General features: G+C 39.6%; 2 protein-coding genes and 1 long non-coding RNA gene across 4 annotated transcripts in view; 2 read left to right on the top strand and 1 right to left on the bottom strand.

Annotated features, from left to right (window-relative positions):
• Positions 1 to 428: 428 nt before the first annotated feature.
• Positions 429 to 9,097, top strand: insig1 (insulin induced gene 1). The gene is made up of 6 exons (XM_059327069.1): positions 429 to 695; positions 849 to 1,196; positions 2,804 to 2,928; positions 3,109 to 3,275; positions 3,992 to 4,091; positions 7,108 to 9,097. Exons 1-6 carry the CDS (start codon positions 638 to 640, stop codon positions 7,135 to 7,137), a joined length of 828 nt encoding a protein of 275 aa, XP_059183052.1. The 5' UTR covers positions 429 to 637; the 3' UTR covers positions 7,138 to 9,097.
• Positions 9,098 to 11,740: 2,643 nt separating this feature from the next.
• LOC131962361 (uncharacterized) lies at positions 11,741 to 14,869 on the bottom strand. Of its 2 annotated transcripts, XR_009389929.1 has the most exons (3): positions 13,643 to 14,869; positions 12,614 to 12,700; positions 11,741 to 11,834 (listed from the first exon to the last, which is right to left on the bottom strand). It is a non-coding gene; the product is annotated as an uncharacterized LOC131962361 (long non-coding RNA). The 2 variants fall into 2 exon arrangements; XR_009389928.1 differs by having other exon boundaries at positions 12,614 to 14,869.
• An 8,066-nt stretch (positions 14,870 to 22,935) lies between these two features.
• en2a (engrailed homeobox 2a) overlaps positions 22,936 to 24,901 on the top strand; it is a 5,092-nt gene continuing 3,126 nt past the window's right edge. Inside the window, exon 1 of the mRNA XM_059326701.1 lies at positions 22,936 to 23,896. Within this exon, the coding sequence (XP_059182684.1) occupies positions 23,407 to 23,896 (490 nt within the window). The 5' untranslated portion in view covers positions 22,936 to 23,406. The remainder of the gene's footprint in view (positions 23,897 to 24,901) is intronic.

Genomic DNA, 24,901 nt, shown 5'->3' with positions numbered 1-24,901 from the left:
TGTGAAGGTGCAGCCTGCAGAAATAGTCTGCATTTTTGGACAAAATCTGTGAAAGTTTGAGAATTTACTCCAGAGGGACTTCTGTTTTAAGCCTGGTAAACACATATTTTTTTTTGCTCTAATAATAGCTCATAATAGAGTTTTTATTGCATCTGATTAGAGTTTATCCTGACTTTGATGTGCTTTTATAATGTCCACATTTGATCTGGTAACATACTGCATTAATGCTTTTTGAAGCAGCTCTTCAAATGCTCTTTAAAGTAAGAGCTGCATATGTTTGGCTGCCATTTAGAGTACTTCTCTGTTTCCACTTTCACTTCAGCTCTCCAGCCTCCTGCTTTGCGCGTCTGTCCCGGACGAGGGGGCGGTGGGGTGGCGCCACGTCATATCAGCCGCCGCGCTCTGATTGGCTGCCGATTCTCACCCGACACAGCTGTGATTGTTTTCTGCAGAGGAAGCTCTTGTCCCTGGTATGAGCTCTGTGCTGTGGAATGGAGCAGCACTGTGTTTCTCTCTCTCTATCCCTCTCTCTCTCTGTGCTAACGATGCTGTGAACAAACAACGTGATTGCAGTCCTTGTTGTAACGAGCAGGAAAACAAGGAGGGGATCCTGGTTTAATCATCTGCCGAGGCGCGAATGATCACGAGAGGAGGTTTCTCTTTAGACCAGACACTGAAGACGTCTGGAGATCAAGGTAAGGACCAGTATTTTTCTCACTGCACTCTAACTTATTCAGTTATAGCAGAATCCGAAAAAATCATTATCTTTTCTTCTGCAACAATGCGTCCCTCTCTCCTACTTTAAATGTATCTATGTTGTCACAAACACGTATCAAATTCTCCTCCAGCTCAAAAGTGCCAAATGCCCAGACTAGAGGACCACTGCTGGAGCTGCTCCTGTGCAACAAGGGTCGAAACGAAGCACTCATCTGAGGCTACCCTGATAGCATCCAAAGCCGAAGAAATGATGTCCATCATCACCACGGTGCTCAGCAATGCCTACGGCTCTCTGCACAGCGTCCGGACGGCCAACCTGATCCGCCGGGGTCTGGTCCTCTTCACCGTCGGAGCGTTCCTCGCCCTGGTGCTCAACTTGCTGCAGATACAAAGAAATGTCACCCTGTTTCCAGAGGAGGTGATGACAACTTTGTTTTCGTCTGCATGGTGGATCCCTCCTTGCTGCGGCACAGGGGCTGGTGAGTACACAATTAATATGTCAAAATGTTTATTAGCATGTTATAAATAGTTGTGGTTGTCAGTAGTTTGCTGCTAAGTTTGGGACAAAGGAATGTAAAGTGGGGAGGAGTTACAGTATAGAAGCTTTTTCCATATAGAGATGAATGCTTTGTGATGAGTAAAGCCATAAAATGTTACTTTACGAACCATTTATGGTTGCTAATAGTCTGGAAATCCCCTCTGAGCTACTCATTTTAGATGTCACACCATACTTGGCTGAAAAATAGCTATTTAAAGCAATTTAAGCCATAGAATAATACTTTTTTATTCCTGCAACTTGTATCAGCTACTGTATGGTCAGGTGCTAATGAATCATCATTCGGCCTTGTTATTGTTGGCTATTATACAACCAGTCCTCTGTTATGCCATACTAGTCTTCGTCGTTTTGTCTGGCAGTGAGTTATAAAAAAAAAACTGAATTAGTACAGATGGTAGCGATCTTCGCACTCTGATTGGCCGCAACAGCCGGATACGAGGTGAGCTGCGCTCTCATTGGCTTGTGTCATAACGGGTGAGCTGAGGGGGCGGTACTTTAAGGCCAGGAACCAGGAAGTGGGGGCAAAGAAAAAAATAACATAATTTACCATGGACTCCTCCTCCCATGTGCTGCGGGGCAGAAGATAAATGAAAGTAGAAGTGTAGCTTGATGTTTTAACAGTCTGTTGACATTCGTTCGTGCCAAATTAATCCCTCACAGTGTCGTGTAGGAACTTGTTTAACGTCTACATTGTATAAACTATGAGCTTGTAATGCAACTCAAGTACTGTAAGGCCAACTTAACACATTTGATGTATTTGTACTTTACTTGAGTCTTTACTTTTCATGCCATTTTCTACTTCTACTGCACTACATTTTAGATTATAGATTAACATTAGGATATATTGTAGTTTTTACTTCAATACTTATCTGCCAGTTTTACTTCACAAATATATGAAGATCTTATAAATTAAACTACCCAACAGTTTATGCAATTATGTGATTGATGGAACATTAATTAACCAAACTATATTGATTTCATTTAAGTTCAACAGTCAAATCAGCTTTTACATTCATTCTGAATAATAATAATCTTGATATGATCTATAATACAGTCACAGTAGACTTTTTTCCTGCCTATACTTACATCCCCCCAAATAATCTAGTCATTTTACCTATTTCTAGTTTCTTGTTTCTAAATTGTTAATACTTGTTGCTTGTCTTGTCTCTAACTACTTAAAACAAGTAAAGTACATTACCTTGGGTGTTTTGTTTACCTGACAATATACAGTAATTTGTACAAAATAAAACACAAGCTTGAAGTTACATCAAACCAGGAATTATTACACCAAAAAACAGAAAAACAACAAAAGTAAAAAGTTCAAGAGGTTAAATTGCAAAACCAAAAATCTCTTATTTTTGTATGGTTTTTAAGCATGTGCAGGTGTCTAAATGAGACTAATCATGGAAGCGCATGTTCAGCAAATGAAATAATCCCACACAGCAGCTCTGTGACAGGATTTGCCTGCTGGCGTTTCACAGAATTTCTGCTTATCTTGTGTAATTCGGGTCTGTTTGTTCCTTTTCACAGCTGTTGTCGGCCTGCTGTATCCCTGCCTCGACAGCCATTTGGGAGAGCCGCACAAGTTCAAGAGGGAGTGGGCCAGCGTCATGAGGTGCATCGCGGTGTTTGTCGGCATCAACCATGCCAGTGTTGTATCCTTTCCAAAACAATATGCAATGTTGTGTCTCTAGTTTGGGCAGAAACAGGATGTCCTGCTTTGATATTAAGAAGTGATGCAACTTCTGCAGGTCGTGCAAATATTTGTGTGTAAAAAACAACCCCATGCTAGCGTAAAAGTGTTTGGTTTTGTCCTTAACCTCCTCGTAACACAGAAACTAGATTTCGACAACAACGTGCAGCTCTCTCTAACGCTGGCAGCCTTGTCCTTGGGCCTGTGGTGGACATTCGACCGGTCCAGGAGCGGCTTCGGTTTGGGCATCACCACTGCCGTCCTCGCTACTGTCTTCACACAGCTGCTGGTCTACAATGGAGTCTACCAGTAAGTTCACTTTTATTATACAAGGGGAACAAAAAAAATGTCTAGGCCTCCCTTTTGAGGAAACAAAACTAGTGCAGTCTGCAATAATTACTCATCCATGCTTTGTCATCACTAATTTTTGGTTTCAAAACAATGTGGGGTTGTTAAGTGTTAATGATATAGTTGTAAACCCTGCCCTGGTGTGATTGAAGTAGATTTAGTATCTGAAAGTCCTCCCACCTGTTTGATTCCATCAAAAAACACACCATGACAGATAACACTTGAAGTAGAGTTATATTTCGGGAAGTCCCCTTGTCTCTGGGAGCCCAATTAACAGGCTTCACAGCCAACTTCTGTGGCATATCATCAAAAATGCACAGCTGAGAAAAGGGACCACTGTTCACAAGGCAGCTGCAGCTCGTGCAGCCTTTACAAGGTGGAAACAGAGGAAAGAATGAGGGGAAATGAGTGTTTTCTAGCCTGACAGGTTTTGTTTCCCCACTCACAGATCTGTCTTTGGTGTCCTCTTCAAAATGCCTTTTCTGTTAGTGCGAGTCTTTGTGTTTCTTATTCTATGACATGAAATTGTGCTTTGATTATTATACATGTTATTTAGCTTTGAGGGGAATTGTGGTTTATTTTGACCTTTTCCAAAGAGGTCAGAAGAGCATCACTGAATCTGCTCTCGGCTATATTATTAAGAATGATTTTATAATTGTTTTTTTTTTGTCTTTCAGGTATACGTCTCCAGACTTCTTGTACGTGCGCTCCTGGCTCCCATGCATATTCTTCTCAGGTGGTGTTACTGTGGGGAACATCGGACGCCAACTTGCCATGGTAAAGTCTGACACTATTTTAGAATATTATCTTGTAACTTTAGCATCAAAGATGTGTATATTAAAGTTATAATTTAACAGTTGATAACCGTTTTTAAAGGCCTCAGCCTCAAGTGATATTTCCATGTCTTTCTTGACTATGACCTGGAGCTTCAACAATAACTCACCAATTGATGTGGTTATATAATTTCTACCAATATTAAAAAATGCTGTCTTCATCCTCTCAAACATGGAGATTTCCTGCATCCTGCTGCTGTTTGTGTTTTATACTGACATCACCATGGACTTTGAGAAACTTGGATTGACATTTTCACTATTTTCTGACATTTTATTGGCCAAACAATTAATTGAGAAGATAATCAACAGATTAATCAATTAGAAAGAGGGTGATAAAGGTATATTCAGAGGGACAATGTTAGGAAAATTTGTTTTTTGAACATTAATAAAACATGTTCTTTCAGAAACCCAAACCACAAATATAAAAATTAGGATTATATGTCCCTTTTAAAGTAAAAATTATACTACTGACAAGATTATTTGTCAGCTAAAATGTCCCGCCCAGTACATATCTTGGTGAAAATTTCTCATATCCGAATTTATGTTCTTGTGGAAAAATTGACACTTGCATATATGTCGGCTGACATTTTAACCTCAAATAATATTAGACAAAAAATCCAAAGTCCAGCATTAGTCTGAACATGTGAAAAATTGCTGAGCTTAATTCACAAATGTTAAATTCAAAGAGTTAGTGAGTGCTGCCATGTGTCAGCCTTCTGAAAAACAACATGAGCAGAAGCTGTTTACTTCAACAACAAAAACAGGAACAAAACTGATAAATTAATCCAAACCACTCATGCAGCACAATCCTCATGTTTTAAAGGCAACACTTCAGCTTTAGGTTCCAAATATTAGGATTCATGGTACTATATGATATATTGTCTTTTAAAAAACTGATCTTCATAGAGTGATCTTGGATTTTCTAATGTTCTGTATGTGTAAACGGTAATAATGTCAAATTCTTGCCTCTTTGCTGTCACGTTTTGGTTGAACTTTTCTCTTAACAGCGACCAAACCAGTTTCAGTTCTGCTGATTGCAGTGGAATGTTTCATAGTCGCACGATGCTCTTGAGCCAGAGGTTTTTCCGATGTGCCAAGATTATAATTCAGGGTTAAACACCTGAGATGTTGTGACAAAATATCCCCATACATATCTCAGTGTCAGCCGTCAGAGATCTGTATCTGTTGAACTCCTCCGCACTCTGTCTAAACTGACTTCAAAAGACTCCTCTGCACCACACGTGATTTATTTGCAATCATTAAGCTGAGGCACAACAGCTGATAAAATTGTCAAAATGTGTTAAAGTTGTGCAAAGTGCACTGGACGCCCCCCTTCCCTCATAATTATCCCATCAAGTCAGCTTTGACGTCTTCATTAAGCCTGTGCCCAGAAGCCTCACCTCATTCTGTCTGTAAAGTAAGAGTCCCGTCACTCCCTCAGTTTGACTCAAGTGAAAGCGTGAAAGCAGATTAAGGGCTGTTGTTTTTCACAGTCGTGGCGAGACACAGAGCCAGTCAGGACTCGGCTGACCAGAGGGTCATTTGCTACTTGTTGTTTTTGTTTGTGATGAGGCCTGAGGAATGTTGGCACAAGTCTGCACTCGTGGTTTTGTTTTCTTCTCTTTCGCTCCAGTGGGTCATTTATGAAAAGGATCAGGAGGAACATAAGACTTTGTTTCTCAAAAGTGTCTTTTAGGGGCTTTTTTTCCTCTTTTCTTTTATTTTGGGGTAAAGCCAGTTACAGTGAAACAATCTGTTTTGCAGCATTAACCATGCAGAGTAAAGACCAAGCGATGCTCTGGCAAGTTCTTGTACTTATTCGATCTGCTTTTAGAGCAGAATGGCTAAAAAATGTTATCATCTTACTTGAAGTTACGCTCAGATGTGTAGTCTTGGTATCTGTGAGCAAACAGTTCAGGACACAAACTGCTGAGACCTTTATGTCTGAATATATTTAGAATGTCTTGCGATGGGTAAAATGATGAGCAATAAGAAAAGCCATATGCAGTTTTCTTTTGTTGAGCAAGCATTACTTCCCTTATTGTACAGTCACCACCCAAAATAGGGGAACTGAAAGAAATATGTTCCTTTCTTTAAAAAAATTATCCTGACACACTTGATTTGTTCATAAAGCCGCAATCACAGAGCCCATTGGCTATATGTTTGGCAAAAGCCAATATTTGGCAGTTGTTTTTGAGATGCAAGAATGCAAAATGAAAATGAGTTGGAGTAAACTTTTTGGAGTTGTTTATTTGCTAATACCTCTTATATTTATAGTTTTATACTGTTTACTATTTATTGTTTTTTGCTGTCCAGTTTGCTGCTGTAACTCTTGAAATTTCCCTGTTGTGGGACTAATAAAGGAAATCTTAATCTTAAGAGACAACATCTATGCAGATACATTTTAAAAACTAAACTCAATCAATAGCTGATGGGTTCCGAAGTTGCCTTTCAACCAACGCATTCTGCCTCTTTTGCAAGGAAACCCACTCAAACATGATTCAATCAATATTACTCAAACTACAAATGAAAACCAGAGTGCTTCCAAGTCCAAAATCTTGTCCTGTTGCCTCCAGATTCTGCATTCATATACAGATACCGGTTTTAAAAAAGCATCAACCAGTCCAGACTAAAAATTGGGCACAGGGTGTGGTTCAAGCTGCAGTTTTGAGTTTACAGGAAACTGAAATTACAGTGTGTGATTCATGTCTGTAAAATGAGTCACCTGAGGCTGTAAAGTTTCCCCAAATCAGTTTCATGACATCAGAACATCATAGTTTGATCGAGGGCAATTCTACTGTGAGACTCCTCACTATCAGGATCATAAATCTACCAAAAAACAATTTATTTCTGCTGTAAGAAACTGCAGAGTCCAGATATTCTATATTTTCTAATTGCTGCATGACTTTGATTGATTAATATGTAATTAACTCTGGACGTCTTGTCTGTCTCCTCTTTAGGGTGGTGTTGAGAAACCCCACATGGACTGAACACAGAAACCAGGCGAAGGACAGCCAATGTAAAGATGGACAAGTCATGTGAAGAAGGAGGAGAACAACAGGAGAAAAAAGACTCATTGTTTCGACTTCATCCTTTGTTCTCATAACAAAGTGCGGCTCAGAGAGCGCCTCATCTAACGTGCCATGTCCTCTGCACCTCCTTGTGGCCAAACCACCTCTCCCTCCCACCTCCGTTCTACTCCTTTAGCATTAAGGCTTCCTTCACTCTAGACAGGAGGAGAGCGTTTGCCTTTTTTTTTTTTTTTTTAGTTTTTGAAGTGAACTTGTTTTATTTTCCCACTGGAAGTATCTTTCTGCGGTTTATTGAGTGGAAGAGTGTACTTTTAGTACGGATGTATCCCGGACTGTTTTTGTTTTTTAAGCCTGAATATATAATGATCATAAAAAGGGAAATATTGTACGAGTTGGCAAAAAAAAATGTCTTTACTCTCACATAGAAATGTATTCAGCAGCCTCAGTTACATCACTGAGGCTCAGGGGAGAAGTATGTTCCCAGTCGAACCAAATTAAGTATTTATTTTGTACCTTTTGAATGACCCCGTAACCAAATACAGTACAGTATGATTGACAATGAATGCTGCTCCACATTTTAAAAGGAATAGTTGGGGGAATTACTTTCCTGCTGGGCTTTAAATGAGAAAATTGATGCCCCTTTTATGTATATTTACGGTAAATATAAAGCTAAAGCTAGCAGTAGGGGGAAACATACTTACCGTAAAGACTGTAAAGTGGTTTGATGTTCTTATGTAGGCTCAACTATTTATTTTTTTTAACGTGAAACACATTCTACAGGATGGCAGATAGAATGAAGAGGAACAGGAAGTACAGGAGTGCCAATTAGTTTGTACTGGCTCATATTCAACTATTTAACTTCCCTCCTTCCTCAAAAGGAAATTAGTAGCATTTTGCCAGTAAAAGATCACATTTTAGTTCTCAGAAAACTACTCCGAGACCTTCAGTACGTTGTTTTGTCAGCTTCTATTGAGTTTCAGGCAAACAGACAGAGGATTGTTTGGTAAGAAAGTAGGAGGATTTGACATTAAAGCATTAGTCTGGGTTGAAAAAAATTACAGAATGTACCAGGAGTATACAACTACTTTTACCAGCGACTGTGGTCACCGTTTAAAAACACTTTCTAGTTGAATTTGTGACTAGGTGTTAAATGTCTTTGTGATTATTTCCCACTTTAAATTCAAACCTAATAGTTTGGGAACATACACCGGTCGGAGGAGAGGGCAAGACATTATTACTTAATTAAGATTTGCAATCTGTGATTGCCTGTGTATTATAGAATGTAGTGCTTTTGTCACTATAACAGTTTAGTTTTATCATTTGTACAAACATAATGACATTATTGCTTATGTATAATGGCTTTCCTATGTTGATCAGACAGGTATTATTACCACACTAGACCTACAGTATGTTAGTTAGCGTTTGGGGGTCTAGAGGATTAAGTGCAATCAGAGTATACATGAGCCGATTATTCTTTATTTATTATTTCTGACAATGGCTAAAAAAAAGATAACTTGTTGTAAGTATAAGCAGTGTGGATACTTCAAAAAAAGCAATAACATCTTTGTTTTTTGTGTCAGAGATTACATGCCTTCAGAGTCAATACCAATGACTCTCAACCAGAGAGACGATATAAAAAAATATTGTGTCAAACTGTTGTTTAAAAAAAATCTCATTTAGTTGTTTCGTCGAAGGAAACCTGATTTATTTTTTTAAATACTTTCTTGAGGCAGATCACTTCAGGTTGAATCTGCTGACATTCAGGTGTGTTAAACTGAAGAGGAAGCTTTATTTTTTGGAGGTGGTGAAGCACCTTTTGTTTCGATGTTTTAGAGTTTCTGTGTGTCTGATATTTCAACCGTGTATCATTTTTGCTACCATGGATTTAAGTGAAAAATAAAAACACCTGATAAGGAAATCTGTGTATGGTCATTACTCTCACATGGGATTTAAAACTGGTTTATTGTAGGAAGGGCTCATACAGAGTCTTTTGTTTTGAAAGTGCTTGTGTTTATGTCAGGAATATGCTTGATTTAAAAAATATAAATTTTCAGGAGAAAAAAATGTTCTTTTCAACTTAATCCGGTGTTTTATCTACACAATCACTCGTAAACCAAAATCTTTCATCAGATATTATTTGTCTCCTGACGTCTCACATCAGACGAGCTAAGCTAATAGCTAGATAAGTCCCCTGTTACTCCATAAATTAGCAAAAAAAAAAATCATGATGAAAACATACAATCTAAGTTAATATAGACAGCTGGTAAAATACTCAAAGTGTCAATACATTGATTTCTATGGGTATAAATTAATTCTGTAAACATTTTGCAATTGCTTTATAGTTGAGAGTTTGGAAATTTTTGGTTTAGGTACCTTGAAAGTGCTTGATTATACTCTTAAAAAGCTGTACAAACCCTAAATAGGTGATGAATGAAACAATTATGTGTACGGTACTGACATATACTGACATATTAATGTGTAAAATCAGAAATGATGAAACTAAAGTCTCCATCTTCCCTCCCAGTGATATTAACCTGATAGCAACACACATAATGCAGCTGAGCTTCATTCATTCTGCCTTTGATTAGCAGACACTGGCCTAATTACACGTCTCAGCAGCTCCAGTAAAACAATGGCTCTGATTTTTTCTCTCTTTTTTTTCCTGGGTGTCAAATGCGGCCGCAGCTCAATTGCACCGGAGCTTTCTGTGGTGCTGATGATGGCATTTGTTGTGTCCGCTGTCACGGCCAAGTTGAATAGACGAGGACACTCTTTTGTCCGGGGTCTCTGTCAGTCTCCAGAGCCATTATAATGTCTTCGGCTGCATCTTCCCTCTCTCTCTCTCTCTCTCTCTCTCTCTCTCTCTCTCTCTCTCTCTCTTCCCCTCCCAGCCCCCCCTGTAAAAAAACCCTGAAACTACCCCCCACCCCTGTGTGTCACTGGGATCATGAGGAACTGGCCCCCCTCCCTGCTCTGTCTACCCCCTCTCTGAACACGCCTTTCTGGAGGGCAGACTTCTATTTATACCTAGCGGGGGACTGACAGTTAACCTTTTGCTCTGGGGGAAATTTCTGGGAGTGGGGCCAATATCTGTGGGCTATTCTCAATGAACCCCTCGTTCTGGGAGGCTCTCTATACATCTATGTATCTGCTCTCTATCTATCTATTTATCTATCTCTCTCTCTCTCTCCCTGACAGGCCAACGATCCAGCGCCACACGCCACTTCTTCTCTCTCCTTCCTCTTTCAGTCTCCTCCTCTTCTCCGGCAGAATAATTGGCCGGGCTTCAACCTCCTTTCATTTCCAGCCACAGCAAACTGAAAGACTCCATTAGAGCGCCTCCTTATTGCCAAAAGAACCCCCCCCCCCCCTCTCTCTTCCTCTGTCTGTCCTTCCTTCAAGGCCAGGAGACAGGCCCGGGCCCATCTCATTTATTGATCTGAGCCATCTATAGATTCTCCTGGTAGACTGTTCAATTTCAGCTCCTTGCAGCACCTTTGTGTTTTGGTTTCGTCTTTGAAACTGCAGTTATTGAGCCTCTAATTTGTTGCAGCGGGTCAACTGCCAGTAAACATGAAGACAGTGATGTTTACATTTAACATCTCTTCAAATATAACAGCCTATACTGTATAAAAGACACATAAAGATAATAAGCAGTGGGTCAGCCAGTATTTTGCAGCCAAACATTGTTCTAGTAGTAAATTCTAGTAGATGTGTCTGTATACATTAAAGGAAAATGTGTCAAAAATAATAAGTCAGGCTCAAAATAACGATTATTTTCATTATAGATTAATCTGCCGATAGTTTTTTAGATTAATCAATTCATCGTTTGGTCTAAAAAATGTCAGAAAATAGTGAAAAATGTCCATCACAGTTTCTACAAGGTGATATCTTTAAATATCTTGCTTTGTCAGTCAAAACTCCAAAAAATTTTCAGTTTAATATGATATTAAACAAAGAAATGCAGAAAAATCTCCATATTACATAGTCTAAAAATTGCATTTTCTGCCATTTTTACTTGAAAAATTACTTTAACCATTTATCAAGCATCAAAATAGTCTAAATAGGCAATTAAAAATGATGTACAGGATAGAATAGAATATCTCCATTTGAAGGATTTAATAAAGGGATGGAACAGGCTGACATAGAATATTGTGTGTGCTACTTAAGGGAAATATAAATGGAAAATGTCTTTTTAGTGGATTCATAGAATGTCCTGGATGTTGTGATATCTCAGAAAAGGAGAAATAATTTAACTTATTGTAAGCTCATGTCACACAAGTGCACAAATGATTGATTTGTGTGGTTAAGAAGTAACGTTTCAAGACTCAATACTAGACTGAAATAGTTTTTATTTTATTTATTTAAATATGATGTTACAGTTTGAAAAAACTATGAAAAGACACACACATCCCCGTGCCCAATGTGATGGGTGCTAGGTCCAAGAAAATAACTAGCAGAACAAGAAAATCTGCACAACAAATAGCTCCCTTTTAAAGGATTTTAATGCAAGTGATGTTTTGAGCCAGCCTGAAAAAAGGAAGCTATTTGGTGTGCACAGTTACAATTTGACACAGCCGGAGAAAGAAAAACATCAGAGCATCAATGCAAAGTCAGTACAAAGTCCAATGCATGTCCTGTACAGACATATGAAACTGTGTAGAAAAGAAAGCAAACAAGTAGGAATGTCACAATATACCAATGTTGTGTTAATGATAAACATATAGTATCTTGTGAGTAATCCAAGACATCTTAAATAATTTCCATTGGCAGATGTTAGACCTTTTGGATTTTTTGTTTGTCAGTTAATTTGGTTATCTTTTCACTGTTCAATAAGTGTAATTTTTGAGCGCTTTTGCAAAGTTATGGTTACAGACTCTTTCCACCTCACTACACTGTTAAGATAAATTTCACTGAAATCACTTTTCCTCCTTTGCTTTTTTTTCTATAGATATCCAAATAATATTTCCTTTGGCCATGATCATTGTGGTTTAAATCTGGTATTGTGACCGTTTTACAAGCAAAAAAAAACAACAGGAAAATTATAACTAAACACAAAATTAGACAAACATATTAAATGTTCTAGGTCAAACTAATTTAAAAACACATTACTTTGACTGCCCCATATATATATATATATATATATATATATATATATTTTTTTTTTTTTAAATGCACATACACACTACTGATGTTACTGATTTTCACATAATTGTAGTTAGTTTCACATTACATATATATACTTTTGGTAATAAACTACTTAATTCATCGCATTTTGTGTCTCTTCTCAGTTTTTGTCATGACCTAGAGCCAGGTTTATGACAAAACTCCCACCATGAACGCCTTTAAACCCAACTAAAAAACATCTATGTGACCTTTTAAGGTCACAACCTCTAAATGACTTTTTCAGAATCTCTTAATAATTCCTCCTCACCTCAGGTCCTCTCAGCACTTTGAGACTCCGAGTCTCTGCTGTAAACGTCTTGGCTGAGGGAGCTCCTGTCCTGTCCCCTCACTCTGCCTGTCAAACACATTTAAAAAGGCTCTCAGGTGATTTTTCCATAATACATCCTGACAAATGTTGCATGCATCCAGGTGGCACAAAGACATGCTGGAGAGAGGAAGGACTGAGAGGATGTTTTAGAGAAATAAATCATGCAGTATGGTGTGAGATTACAGTGCTGCCTGCTCAGCAGTGATGGCTTTTGTTACCACCAGATGACAGTATTTATCCTCTCAGCTTGTCTGGACATTACTACCATGAGCTCTGTGGACCCCTAGTGGAGGGACAAGGAACAGCAATGTCTTGCAGGGCTTGATCATGCAGAAACCCTTCTCCAAATACTTTTATGAAGACTAAATTTAGGATCTCTTGAGGCTTTGGACAAAACATAAATCATAGTGTATTTATTGACCTGAGACAAGCAGCTCTGTATGTTTTTTAAAAATGCATCTTTAAGTATGCAATGCTGCATACAAAATAGAAAACTTGAGAAAGGCGTACCAGTATTTTTAAAATACTTTTTAAAGCCGCTTAAACTCACCCATGAAGATAAAAATTCAGATTCAAAAAGATAATTTATTAAACAGTAGCAGGAAGATTATTCTTGGAATATTTATCTCACAGTGCAATGAGCGGGGCAGAGTCACATGCATGATAGAAAAGGTCAATGAAATGGATTGAGTGTGGAGAAAATCATTGCACACTCTTATTTCTCTGCCAAAAGGTCTTCAGTGGCATTAATGTCCTGCTCTCTGTGATATATAATGAAAGATTGTGTGTGTGTGCGCGTGAGTGGTTTAGGTCTACTGAGTCTTCATTACACCAGAGCTGGGTCCACTCTTGTCCTCTGCCCTCGCTCATTGCCTCTCCCAGAGCCGGCCAGGAATAATGAATTACAGTGGATGCCATGGGGGGCTGAGTGAGTGGCTCAGAAGTGGACTCCATTTTAGCTCAAATTACCTCTCAGATCCCATTCAAATGGCAGTCTCAGGCTGCTCCCTGCCTTCCCTACGCCTTCCTGTCTGAGGGCGTAATTATCCGCTCACACCTTTTCTTCATTTACTCATTTGGGTAGCCACTTGTTTTGTGGCCATTCTTCCAGCGCTTTAGGGCTAAATCAAAAGAATAAAAAGCAGAACATCTACATAAAAACACAGGGAATAGACTACAGCATCATCTTTAGCAGTGTAAACAACAGTTCACGTCTCAGTGGGATTTATCAGTTCAGTCAGCATGCTCAGCCTTGTGTGCCATTCCTGTTGATTCCTCTTCTTCCTCCGCAGGACAATAATAAAATGACAGCCTAAACCTCAGGTGATGGCACATTATGCATGCCATCCAAACAAATCCTTCCCAGTGTAAATTAAACACACCCAGTGCATCTTACAGCCCAGATCAGACTCTGTAAATCGACCAGGGTAATAATAACAACTGAATAAAAGGTAATGGAATAAATCAGGCTGAGCATTTCCATTGCATGATCTGATCCTGAGAGGCTGACAACAAAAAACTCTGCATTTTGGTGGAAAACTCACAGATAGAAGGCTGAGAATTTACACCGCAGGTCAATATCCGTGCTCATTTCTTTAGTTTTCTATAAATAATAAAATAATAAAATATAAAGATGATGCTCTGTCAATCTGGATCCAACTCATGATTTTAAAATTAGCTCTGTGTAGGCCTGGCTATGGGCTTTGAATTGTGTAAAAGAAACACATGTTTATCAAAATATAAAATATATTTAAGTTAGTCCATCATTAGACTAGTATCCTAAAAAAAAAAAAAGCCCAGACACCTGTTGTGTATGTGGCCATACAGAGCAGGAACATTTAGACACACATGTAAGAAATATGCCCCCTATTTGGATCATATGGAGAGTTTATTTGCATAATTCAAACCGCAGCTCTGTTTAGGATAAAGGTCGATGTTTGTCATGTTTTAATTAGTCTTCATTAGTAGGCTCAGAGACAGTTGTGGGGAGCAACAGGCATGCAGTCTCATTCACCTCGCTGCTGAGAGGTGCACTAAGTTGGCAGGCTAAATCCATCTGGGAAAGTTATTGCGCCTAAAATGGCCTTTGACAGCCCGCCCCCTGATAAGTGACAAATTCACAACATATCTGCTGCTGGGGGGTAAAAACAACTCAGGTGCACGCGGGGTGAAAGGGACTCCGGCGCACATGGCGCTTTCAGGGGAGGCCGGCACTATTTTGGCAGTTAAACGGCGCGATGCCACACAGGGAGAGGGTCGAGAAGCGCTTATGACTGACCTCCGTCCACTATAATTAAAGCTGATAGCTGGACGCACAGACATAACATGAATTGTTTCTCGCTTTTGGAATGAACTCCGAGCTGAAAACAGAAATAAACGGGAGGGGAAAAGCTGAATGCTGGATTTACGATTTTATCCTATTTTATTAATTTTTTTTTCGATTTAACGTGAAACTTTTAAAACTCTGAGGTCATATGACCACATATGGACAGCGTGGAGGACGCTACTAATTTTTAAAACTTTTTTTTTGTACTTCACAAAAATGTAGTTTTGTGAACTAAAGCTACGAAGGAAAAGTTAAGTGAAAGGAAGTTGTAAAAGAAAAGAAAAACATTTTATAAGAAAAAAGAAAAGTTCCATACCAGCAAAAAAAATGCCACTCAGTTGCCAAAAATGCCCACGTGTTCACAGGCCATACATGAACAAAAAATAAAATAAAATAAAAAATACAATGCCCAAGTATTCATGGGGAAGAGCAGGAAATGTCAGCTTTAGTTTTCTGTCTGTCCATCAGTCAGACACCTGCCTTCCACAAAAAAGAGCAGGTGGGAGCTCTGCACCAAGCAGGATTACTCTGTTGGACAGGTAACTTTTCATGCAACCACTTCTCTAAACATATGAAAATGAATAGCAATAATCTATGCTTATAACCAACTGGTGCCTGATACAAAAACTGATAAATGCAGATTAAAAAAAGGTTAAAAGCTATGTCAAATATTTTTCACAACCACTTCTGAGAAGGGGCCGGTCTGGTCAAAGGGGGTTCAAATGCAGCAGAGAAGGTATGGCAAAAATAAAAATGTATTACTTTTTCTTTTTGTGGCCCCAAATTGTTTGTGGTTTCAGAAGTTAACTACAAATAAAAATGCAGGGGGAAAAAAGGAATTAAACTACTTTAATCACAATGCAAATATGAATGTGGTCGAACTACCAGAAAGCTAGTGCAAAATTAATTTAAAGTATAGTTTAGTTTAATTATATGCAGCTCACTCCTCCCTAACACGACATCTGGCTGCTGGGTTTACATTTCCCCACTAAGATCTACAGGTTGCCGAGCTGCAGGTGGATTCTACTTTTTAAAAGTTGCTTAAATTGAAGCTTAATAAGATTTGAAAAACATATCTTACATACATCTAGTTTAACATGCTTCTTTTAATAAACCTTGCAGAGATGTTGTTATTGCACATCTTATTTTTAAATTGCAGGCTATAAATATCATATTTTGGTGACCTGAGGAAAAAGGGGAAAAAACAGAAGATATTTCAGTGTCCAGCCTGCATGCTTTAACCTGCTCTCTGAGTGCAAATATGAGTTTATTCTGCAGCAAGTGCTTTCCACCTGTCTCTCTCCCACTTGTTCCTCCCTGCTCATAAACTCACGCAAGAGCTCGAGACAGGTGCTCGAGGCATTTGGGCGATTCAGAACGCGTAAAGCATCCAAGGACCAAAAACTTTAAAGGGCCCACATGCAGAGCTGTGAGTGAGTGAGTGAGTGAGATAGTGAGTGAGTGAGTGAGTGGGGGGGGGGGGTTCTGAGCAGCAAGTAGACTGGAGTTTACACATTACATTGACTTTTCTTTTAATCTGTTTAGCGGCACATTTTCATTGAGAAATGCCTCCCCCTCTCCCCCCATGTTGCACTGCAGCCTGTTCTATAACACGGAGAATGTAAACCCATTAACCTGACGGAAATAGCCACCACGTGCAGTTTATTCTTCTCTGTCGCGAGTTAAGACGTGAAAAGTCCTGCAGACCAGCTGCAAAACTACAGTATTTGAGAAACAGAGTGCATGATGGGCCTGACACCAGTTGAGTATTAGACAGACATACAGGGGGGACTTTAACAGAAAACTAAACTCTTTATTGACTTTTACACTTTTATTTTGACATAAAAATAATATTTAAAACGCTACTTTTAAATTCAAACTGACCGCACTGTGTCTTCTTCCCTGCTATTTTTTCATCCCTTAGTTCTTTTGCCATTTTTTTCTTGAAGAAACAATTAATTTATATGTTTAACATTCTATTTCTTGGCATGGATTTCCTATAATAATTTAAACACCGGTGCCACCCTCTTTTCCTTGTGTTTCTTAATTTTTAAGGTTTTCTATATAACTTATTTCTTTTTGGCAATGCAACATTTTTTTGTTTTATTTTGTAGTCAGAGCTGCAGGGTGTGTTATTTTAGCCTTGGCTCTCCCTGAAGTTCGATTTAAAATTCCGTATTTGGCAATTAAATTTTTAGGAATAGAACACACTGACTCTTCGTGATCTTCATCTAGCTTTATGGTAACCTCGCGGAGAACAACTTGGGCTCGTAATACGCCCTTTTTTAGGATTTAAACACTAATCAGCAACTCTTTTAAAAAGTAGGTTTTCCGCTTGGGCAAGATCACAAATCAATATTAAATGTGGTAAACTTGCAAAACTTTTATATTGGTATGGATTACAAGTTTCCTTCCACTTTGCATCAAAAACAAGATACTTTTCCCACTTAAGTTTTGTGTCTTATGAGCAATGAGGAAAAAATACTCTTTTCTCCAATGAGATGTAAATTCAGAAAGGAGTTTTGCTGCTTTGATTCTCTTTCTTTCTTCTTTTTTTTTTTTTTTTTTTTTACATTTTCAGAAATATTTCCTCCGTCAGAGAGGTGGGAGAAAAAAAATCCGTGATGCCCACCAAACGTTTTCCTCATATTAGTGAAGCGTTCAGAGTTTGCTGATGGGAGCTCAGCTGCATTCAATTAGCCTTCATCCAATTTAACTGAGGCCTTAATTGCGCTCAGGGTGGTGCAGTTGTTTGTGCTAAGCTCTGTTTGAGACTTGTGTGGAGAAATACGAGCCGCTCCTTAAGAACAATCCCAATTCAAATGAGACTTATCTACGCCAGACCGATCAGACGGATTAAGAGTTATTAAAACCTATAAAGGGCTCAAACCACGAGATTCTGCAGCCCCAAAGTCCGCAGCGCGGCGACTCCAGAGGATTTCTGTAAACACCACAGAAATATTATATAGACATTATCTACATACGGTCATGTATGATGAATACTTAGTGGAGGAAGGGGTGATATCTGGAGGGAGGGTTACTAAAATAAATACAGACTGAAGCGAACTTTTACCTAAAAAGAAGCCAGTTTAACATATGGGCTTGTATTTCGGTGTGTGTGTGGGGTGTGTGTGTGTGTGTGTGTGTGTGGGGTGGGGGGATAGTGGCCTAGTTCGTGCATTACACTGCAAAAATATCCAAATATTAACACAAATGTAGCAATAGAATGAAATATTTGAATTTGTTTTACATCCAAATCTATTTTTTCCATACATTTTAGTGTGATCTGCACATTCCTGCTACATTCAATCAACTATACGACCTGAAAAATTCCTGGAAAACAATGGGGCGTTGGAAAAAGGTAGAACTCCCTCGCCAAATCCTAAAATGTATTTTTAGATTAATTTTCTTTCTGCACTGATTGACTTTTTGCAGTGTAGACTCTGCGCAATTAGGCCCGTTTCTAATCTTCTCTAATTCGGCTGCCATGCTCTTGGCTGACCCGGGCTGTAAAAAAAAAAAAAACAGGGGGCAGCGAGCTTCCAGGGCCCACAAAAGCACAACAAAAAAAATCATACAGGATCATCAAATAGGAGAGACTTGCTTTCAGGTTTTGAAAGGCACAGGAAGCTGGAGGATTTGGTCCGACCCCTGCATGGTGACAGAGCTGATATCTTAGAGACCCCCATTCATCTGGAGGGAGGGATGGTGACCGAGGGAGGGAGGGATGGGAGGGAGGGGGTGCCGGGGTACGGGTGGGGTGGGGGCTCAGGGTGCATCTGCAGAGGTCCCACCACCCTCTGATCTGTGAGCTGGCACACATCACGGCGTCCATTCACAAATCCTCCTTCTGCGCGTCACCTTTTGTAGTACTCCATAGTACTGAGCGCTGGTGACGTGTAAGACAATCCTACCAAGGAAAATACAGAGGAAAAAAATAGGTTATAGGAACTCAAGGACAGGGCACATGCGCACAATGCATGCGATTTATTATAGTAGTAGGAGGGGTGTGTATATGTGTGTGAGGAGGGGGGGGGGGGGGGGCTGCAGAGCTATAGGCTAAGTGAATATGAAATGGATTTATAGGCTGCATAGAAACACAATCACACGTTCAAACTGTTCGATACTAGTCTGGATTTTTTTAAACAGGGAATATTAACCCTTCCATGCAATGCAGAAGAGATTCTCCAATGCATTTTTTTGCACATGAGAGAAGAAAAGTGAAGCATTCACTTATTTAGTAGAACCTGACAGACATGACATGCACGTTAATCAATATTTCCTGCTTCCCTGAACAACAGTACAATATATATTCACGCTAAATAATAATTCCACCCAACCTCTGCATTAACCATAAGGAAATACACACTTTTAAAATAGTAAAAAAAAAATAACAATGGTGATCGCATGATGGCAAATTACTAATAATGGTGTCAAGAAATATCTAAAACTTGGCATCCTGGATTCGGGGGGTTTGGCCTGGGCCTGCTGGCGGCTGTTTGAACGCTACGTGACGGGCTGCTATGAAGAAAATTATCACTGGAATATGAAAACACGTGCATTTGTGTTCAACACGTGAAGGACGATTGTTGCACATATTTGTGTTCATCACGAATTGGATAATAGTCGCATTTTCAGGCTTCTATCTGAAAGGCTGCAGGAATATTAGATAATGCTTTATGGAAAAGTGCACATATGCACAGGTTTTAAAGTGACCTTTAATAAAAACTACAACGCCTGTAATGCAAAAGGCCTGCATGATACACACACGCATGCACGTTTTCTGGATACTTTTTGATCAAGTTACAAGCAAGAAAAAAAAATATATTATTTTTGGATTCATATCAGCGCGTCTGGGCAGGCCTTACATATAAAAACATTATGTCCAAGGGTGAGCAATCATCATAAAACCTAATTTTAAAATTCCCTTCACCCACTTATTTCCCCACTTAATATTTAAGAAACAAACATCCTGAAGTCTGAATATGAAGAGACTTCACTTTCTAAAGCAACTTACAGCCGATGAAGAGCAAGACAATAAGACTACAAAGCAACATGGTGCCAAAAACACCCAAACACAACAATAAAGCAGGCTTATAAAACAGCTTCATGTGGGTGGATTAATGTCTGACTTTACTTGGAAATAAAAAACTTAAAAACAACAGTATAGTAATATGCAAATCAACTGGATGCTGTACTATTTTAACCCCTAAGAAACCAGAACAAAATATCCCACCATGTGTTTTCATCAAAGGAAAGCAAAAAGTCAAAATCCTACGTAAGCAAAGTAAACATAGCGATGATTTTCTGCTAAAACAGGAAGAGGCATTTTTATGAACTGAACTGAACAGACAATAGTGAATGAAAATCACACAATAGTGGGATTATATGCGTGTACCATATACACTGCAAAAAATACACATATAGTCTGTTTTTGGGGATTAGAAGCTTGTTTTGTAACTAAAAACTGCAGTAAAGTGAGATGAGTTTTGCACACTGGCGTTCACCTATTTCCAGCATTTTTTGGAAAAGGTAGTTCCTGCGCGTGAAAATCACTATTCCCGACTCGCTAGAATCTATTCAGTCATTTTTTTGTTTTTAAAGGCTACCTCAAATGGAAATAAATGAAACAAGGGATAGACATGTCACTTTTTAAAGAAAAATCTGATCCTATGGCTTATGAGAAGCCTTTTTGGCGTGTTAAAATGTGCATTTTTTTGCAGTGCGCACAGGCTCTTATTATAATTCAGAGGCTGAAATGGTGTCATTTCCTCCAGACATCCCTGTTTTGCTGTGGGGTTAGAGGCCAAGCCCAGGCGGTAGCGGCCTGTCTGTGCCTCCATTGTCTGCTGCTTATTTAGCGCTCAACATTAATCTGCGCTTCCCCTCACAAGTGAGAAACAATCGCAGCATGAGAGTGGCCTGTCTAATTACATCTTTCACTCCCAACTTTCACTTGAGCAGCCCGACGTGAGAGCCTGGATGGGCCCTTTGTGCTGGTGCCATGTGGGACAGGAGAATAGGGTGTGCAGGTAGATTTTTGGGATAAGAATTAAGAAAAAAAATATGCAGCAATAACAGAAAAAAAAGAATTTAGTTGGAATAGAAAAATGCTGCCCCCCAAAATGGGCCTAAAGCTGGGATGTGGTATTTTGTGACTATGTGAGCATATTAGTGGCTTTTACGCGTGTTTACGCAAACCCCAAACTAATATTTAAGCTAATAAGACTTCACTACAATTGCTTTGAAGTTTGCACAAAGCCTGTGTTTAACAAGTGAAACGTCAAGGATAGAATGTTTCCCGCAGGACAAAACCAGGATTAGTCTAGAGTTTAAATTACAGGTTGTCTCAAACACAAATTAAAACAACAGTTTTGAGCAGCAGGTTATTGTTGCATCCTTCAAAACATCCAAAAAGTAAAAAAAGAAATGTAGCAAAAGTCATCATAGTTTTAAAAATCTGATTAATCCATCATATAATAACTACAAATAATCAAATTCTACAACAAAGTATGTGTCGTGTGTTGATTTTAGAAATGGGGGTCCACTCTACTCCCCAAAAACTAGAGGATCAGACAATGCATGGCTGTAATAATAAAAAGAAAGCAGCTGTCTGACTTTCTAACTGAATTGTTCAAAGGCTCCTCACTCAGTCTGAGTCTTGCTGCTCCTCTGGTCCTCATCGGTGCCCCCTTCTCTTTTACGCGCAGCTCCTGGTTCAAACGCCAGCGGAGGACCGGCTGAGCTCATCCCTGCAGCCCCGGCTGGCGTCCTGGGAGGAGGAATAGAAACTTAGCGCTGGTCAGCAAAGTTACTCAAAGTTTTGTCTTTGGCGCGACTCAGTATCCTGAGCACCGTGCACAAAACAGTTTGTTTGCATCACTGATTTCTTTTAAAGGGATATGGACCCAGTTTCTTGGTCGACCGCAGCGTCACGACAGGCGAACATGAGAACATCAAAAATACTTAACACACATCTCTGCGCGTTTGGAATCAGACAGGGAGAGACTCTTTAGCTGTCACATTTCACTTTTGATGCATTTTGTGGCCAATTATGAGACTGAAAGCACCATGTCACATTAGGCACATCCTGCAAATAAAGTGCTTATTTCACCATTGAACCAAGAATCTGTTGCTACTATAGATTTAACAGGTTTGAGATTAAATAATAATTATAAAAATACCGTGAGTCCATCCTCGTCTCCACATGAGCATGCAGCTATTGTTTTACGCATTTAACCTTGGCCAGGACAAACTGACTTTAACTTACCGAGTCCAACTGACCTTACAAGTGTTACAATAACCTTTAATGCAGATACCGTATAGTATTAATGCTAATAATAGTGTTTCAGTGTTGTATTTTCAGATGATATTTCCGCACATGTTGCCTAATTGATTTGCATGTCCCGGACCCCTAAATACACCAACATTAGGCCATTTTTACCTAATTTAATATGATTTTGTCAACTTTGCCTTCAAATTAGCACATTTTTAGTTGTTATTGTTTTAATATTAAACTGTGGGCGTCTTACAATGTCGACGATGGAACTTATCTATTTGATATAGTACATTCAAATATAGTAAAAATGCACCATTACTCGTTTTATTGGGAATCCCTCCCTGCCCTGCAAGCGAGGAACCCCGGGGGTCCCCACAGCCCACTCTGACAGCCAGTGCTTCAATCTGCCATTGTTTTAATCACACAAACAAGCTGATGAGCAACGTGTTTTCTTTAGTAAACTTAAACTGCAAAAAAAAATGAAGTTACAGCTTCATAAACACAGATGAAATATTGGGAGTATGTGAGAGCATGCACTGGATTTAAATTAGGCTTCTCCCTCCGTCAGCCCAGGACTCTTTCCCTTTACTAAGGCGAGGATGGGCGTTTGTGGACTGCTCTGGAGTCTGCGTCACGTGTCCCGGTTTCTGCCACGCCATTGGTCCAAGGCACGTGTCTGGGAGGACGGTGGGAAAACGTCACTCGGGGGGCTCGTATTGAAAATAAGAACAAAACTCCAGAGTGAGAGTATTAGAGCATCAGTTTAGGAGCCTCTTTATTTACCCTTAGTTTAGTTTAGGTGTAGGCATTACTGAGCACACTGAAATCGGATAGCACTAAATTGGATAGTGCGCAAATGGCACACGTTTTTAGCTCTGCGGTATCAGTTGTAACCCGAGATTGAGGGAATATATGTCAAAAAGTATGCTTTTCTCAGAGGACACTAGCGCAAGGCTTTGCATGGTGTCCAAGGCACTCACTAGTCTCTGAGTTTATTTTTTATATATTCCACGCGTGCAGTTGTTTTTTTTCTGCAATTTAATCCTCCCGAAGTTCTTTGCGAATTTTATTGCAGCGAAGAGAGCGATAAAGGGGTTAAAGAGAGTAAAGCGGGGAAAGTGAATCAGTATGGAAGAAAATGATCACGGCAACAGAGACGTGGTGGAGCGGCAGGAGTCGGCGGATGAATCCAACAGAGCCATCCTTCCCCTGTTACAGGCGCCGGGGAACCTGCAGATCCCTCACCGGGTCACCAATTTCTTTATCGACAACATCCTGCGGCCGGATTTCGGCCGGAAAAAGGACGGGAGCGCAAACCGCGAAGAGAGTAGCCTGGCGTCGCGGGAGAGCAGCAACAACAGCCCCGACGCCCCTCAGACCGAGCCGGTGGGGAACACGGTGCCGGCGGAGGGAACCTCCACCCCACACACGGTCACCGGGACTAAGAAGTCCGCTATAGCCGCCAAGGAGCCCCTGAAACCCCGCGGGGAGAGCGGAGACCAGTGCCTAAGCTCAGACTCAGACAGTTCCCAAGCCAGCTCAAACCCTTCCCAGTCTCAGAACATGCTGTGGCCAGCCTGGGTCTACTGCACCAGATACTCGGACAGGCCTTCTTCAGGTTGGTGGCACCGTGTTTTACTATACCGTATTCTCGGTAACCTGAAATACCCCGTAACACTGACCCCGGATGCCTTGACCGACTTCTCCCGAGTAGAGTAGCGAAGCGTGCTGAACGGCGCAGGCTGACAATTTACTCAACATAAATCAATTTTAAAAAATTAGAAATATGATTTAATGCGGAACATAAATCTCGTAGTAGAGTGCAAGAGTAGAATGTTTTTGTAAAAAGCAGAAAAATAAATAAATGAGAGGGAAAGAAAAATTGGGCTTTCGGTGCGTGGAGGCCTATTTTAAATGCAAACAAGAACGAAAAAATATTTATTTAAATCAGTAAAACTCAACTTAAATCTTTATTTCTTTATTATATTTTAATTACCCAACAAAATACATCAAAACGTATTAAAAAGGCCTTTTTTTAAGCTTTTACGCACAGATTTTGTTTTCACTCAAATGCTCCCATTCAGGCAGTGCTTTCGTATATTTCCTCGGGTTATGAATATGATAATAGTGGGGTCCTACGTATAGAAAACATAAGCGCGTTGACATGCTGCATGTATCCCAGAGAATCTGCAAAGATGTATTTGTAGTATTTGTTTTGCTGGTTAGAAGCATTAGGCGAGTCTTGTTTGGGATGAATTAAATATGCATCCGTTTCCACAATGGACGCTTGCATGGCTCATGTTTATACTCTAAGTTTTTCATTAGGATTTTTGGTTTCTTTTTGCAAGAAAACGGGTGCAACAACTCGTCAGGCTGCAGAAAAGTTATTATGAAGATAATTTTTCTTACTGGCTATAAAAAAGTGGGGTACAACTTGTTCTCATGCATTATGTAACGCTGTATGGAGTGGCGTAGGCGACTACTACGAGTTGTAGAGCTGCACAGTTTTTATATGGGCTGCTTGAAGAAGAAAAAAACCACACACATACACACATGCACAAGCTGATTCATGAGGATAAAGGTTCGGCCTGTGTTCTGTTGTTTCATTAATGTTTTGGAGGAG

Source organism: Centropristis striata, chromosome 23 (assembly GCF_030273125.1).
Source record: "Centropristis striata isolate RG_2023a ecotype Rhode Island chromosome 23, C.striata_1.0, whole genome shotgun sequence".
Classification (NCBI taxonomy): Eukaryota; Metazoa; Chordata; class Actinopteri; order Perciformes; family Serranidae; genus Centropristis; species Centropristis striata.
Note: the sequence above shows the minus strand (reverse complement) of the source record. Positions and strands in the feature narration are given on the sequence as shown.

What these genes read in the sequence shown, in the direction of transcription:
- insig1 (XM_059327069.1), top strand. Translation starts at nt 638, where the DNA reads ATGATCACGAGAGGAGGTTTCTCTTTAGACCAGACACTGAAGACGTCT. An exon ending in GCATCAACCATGCCAGTGTT is followed by an intron (nt 2,929 to 3,108) that starts GTATCCTTTCCA and finishes CTCGTAACACAG; the next exon opens with AAACTAGATTTCGACAACAA. An exon ending in GTCTACAATGGAGTCTACCA is followed by an intron (nt 3,276 to 3,991) that starts GTAAGTTCACTT and finishes TTTGTCTTTCAG; the next exon opens with GTATACGTCTCCAGACTTCT.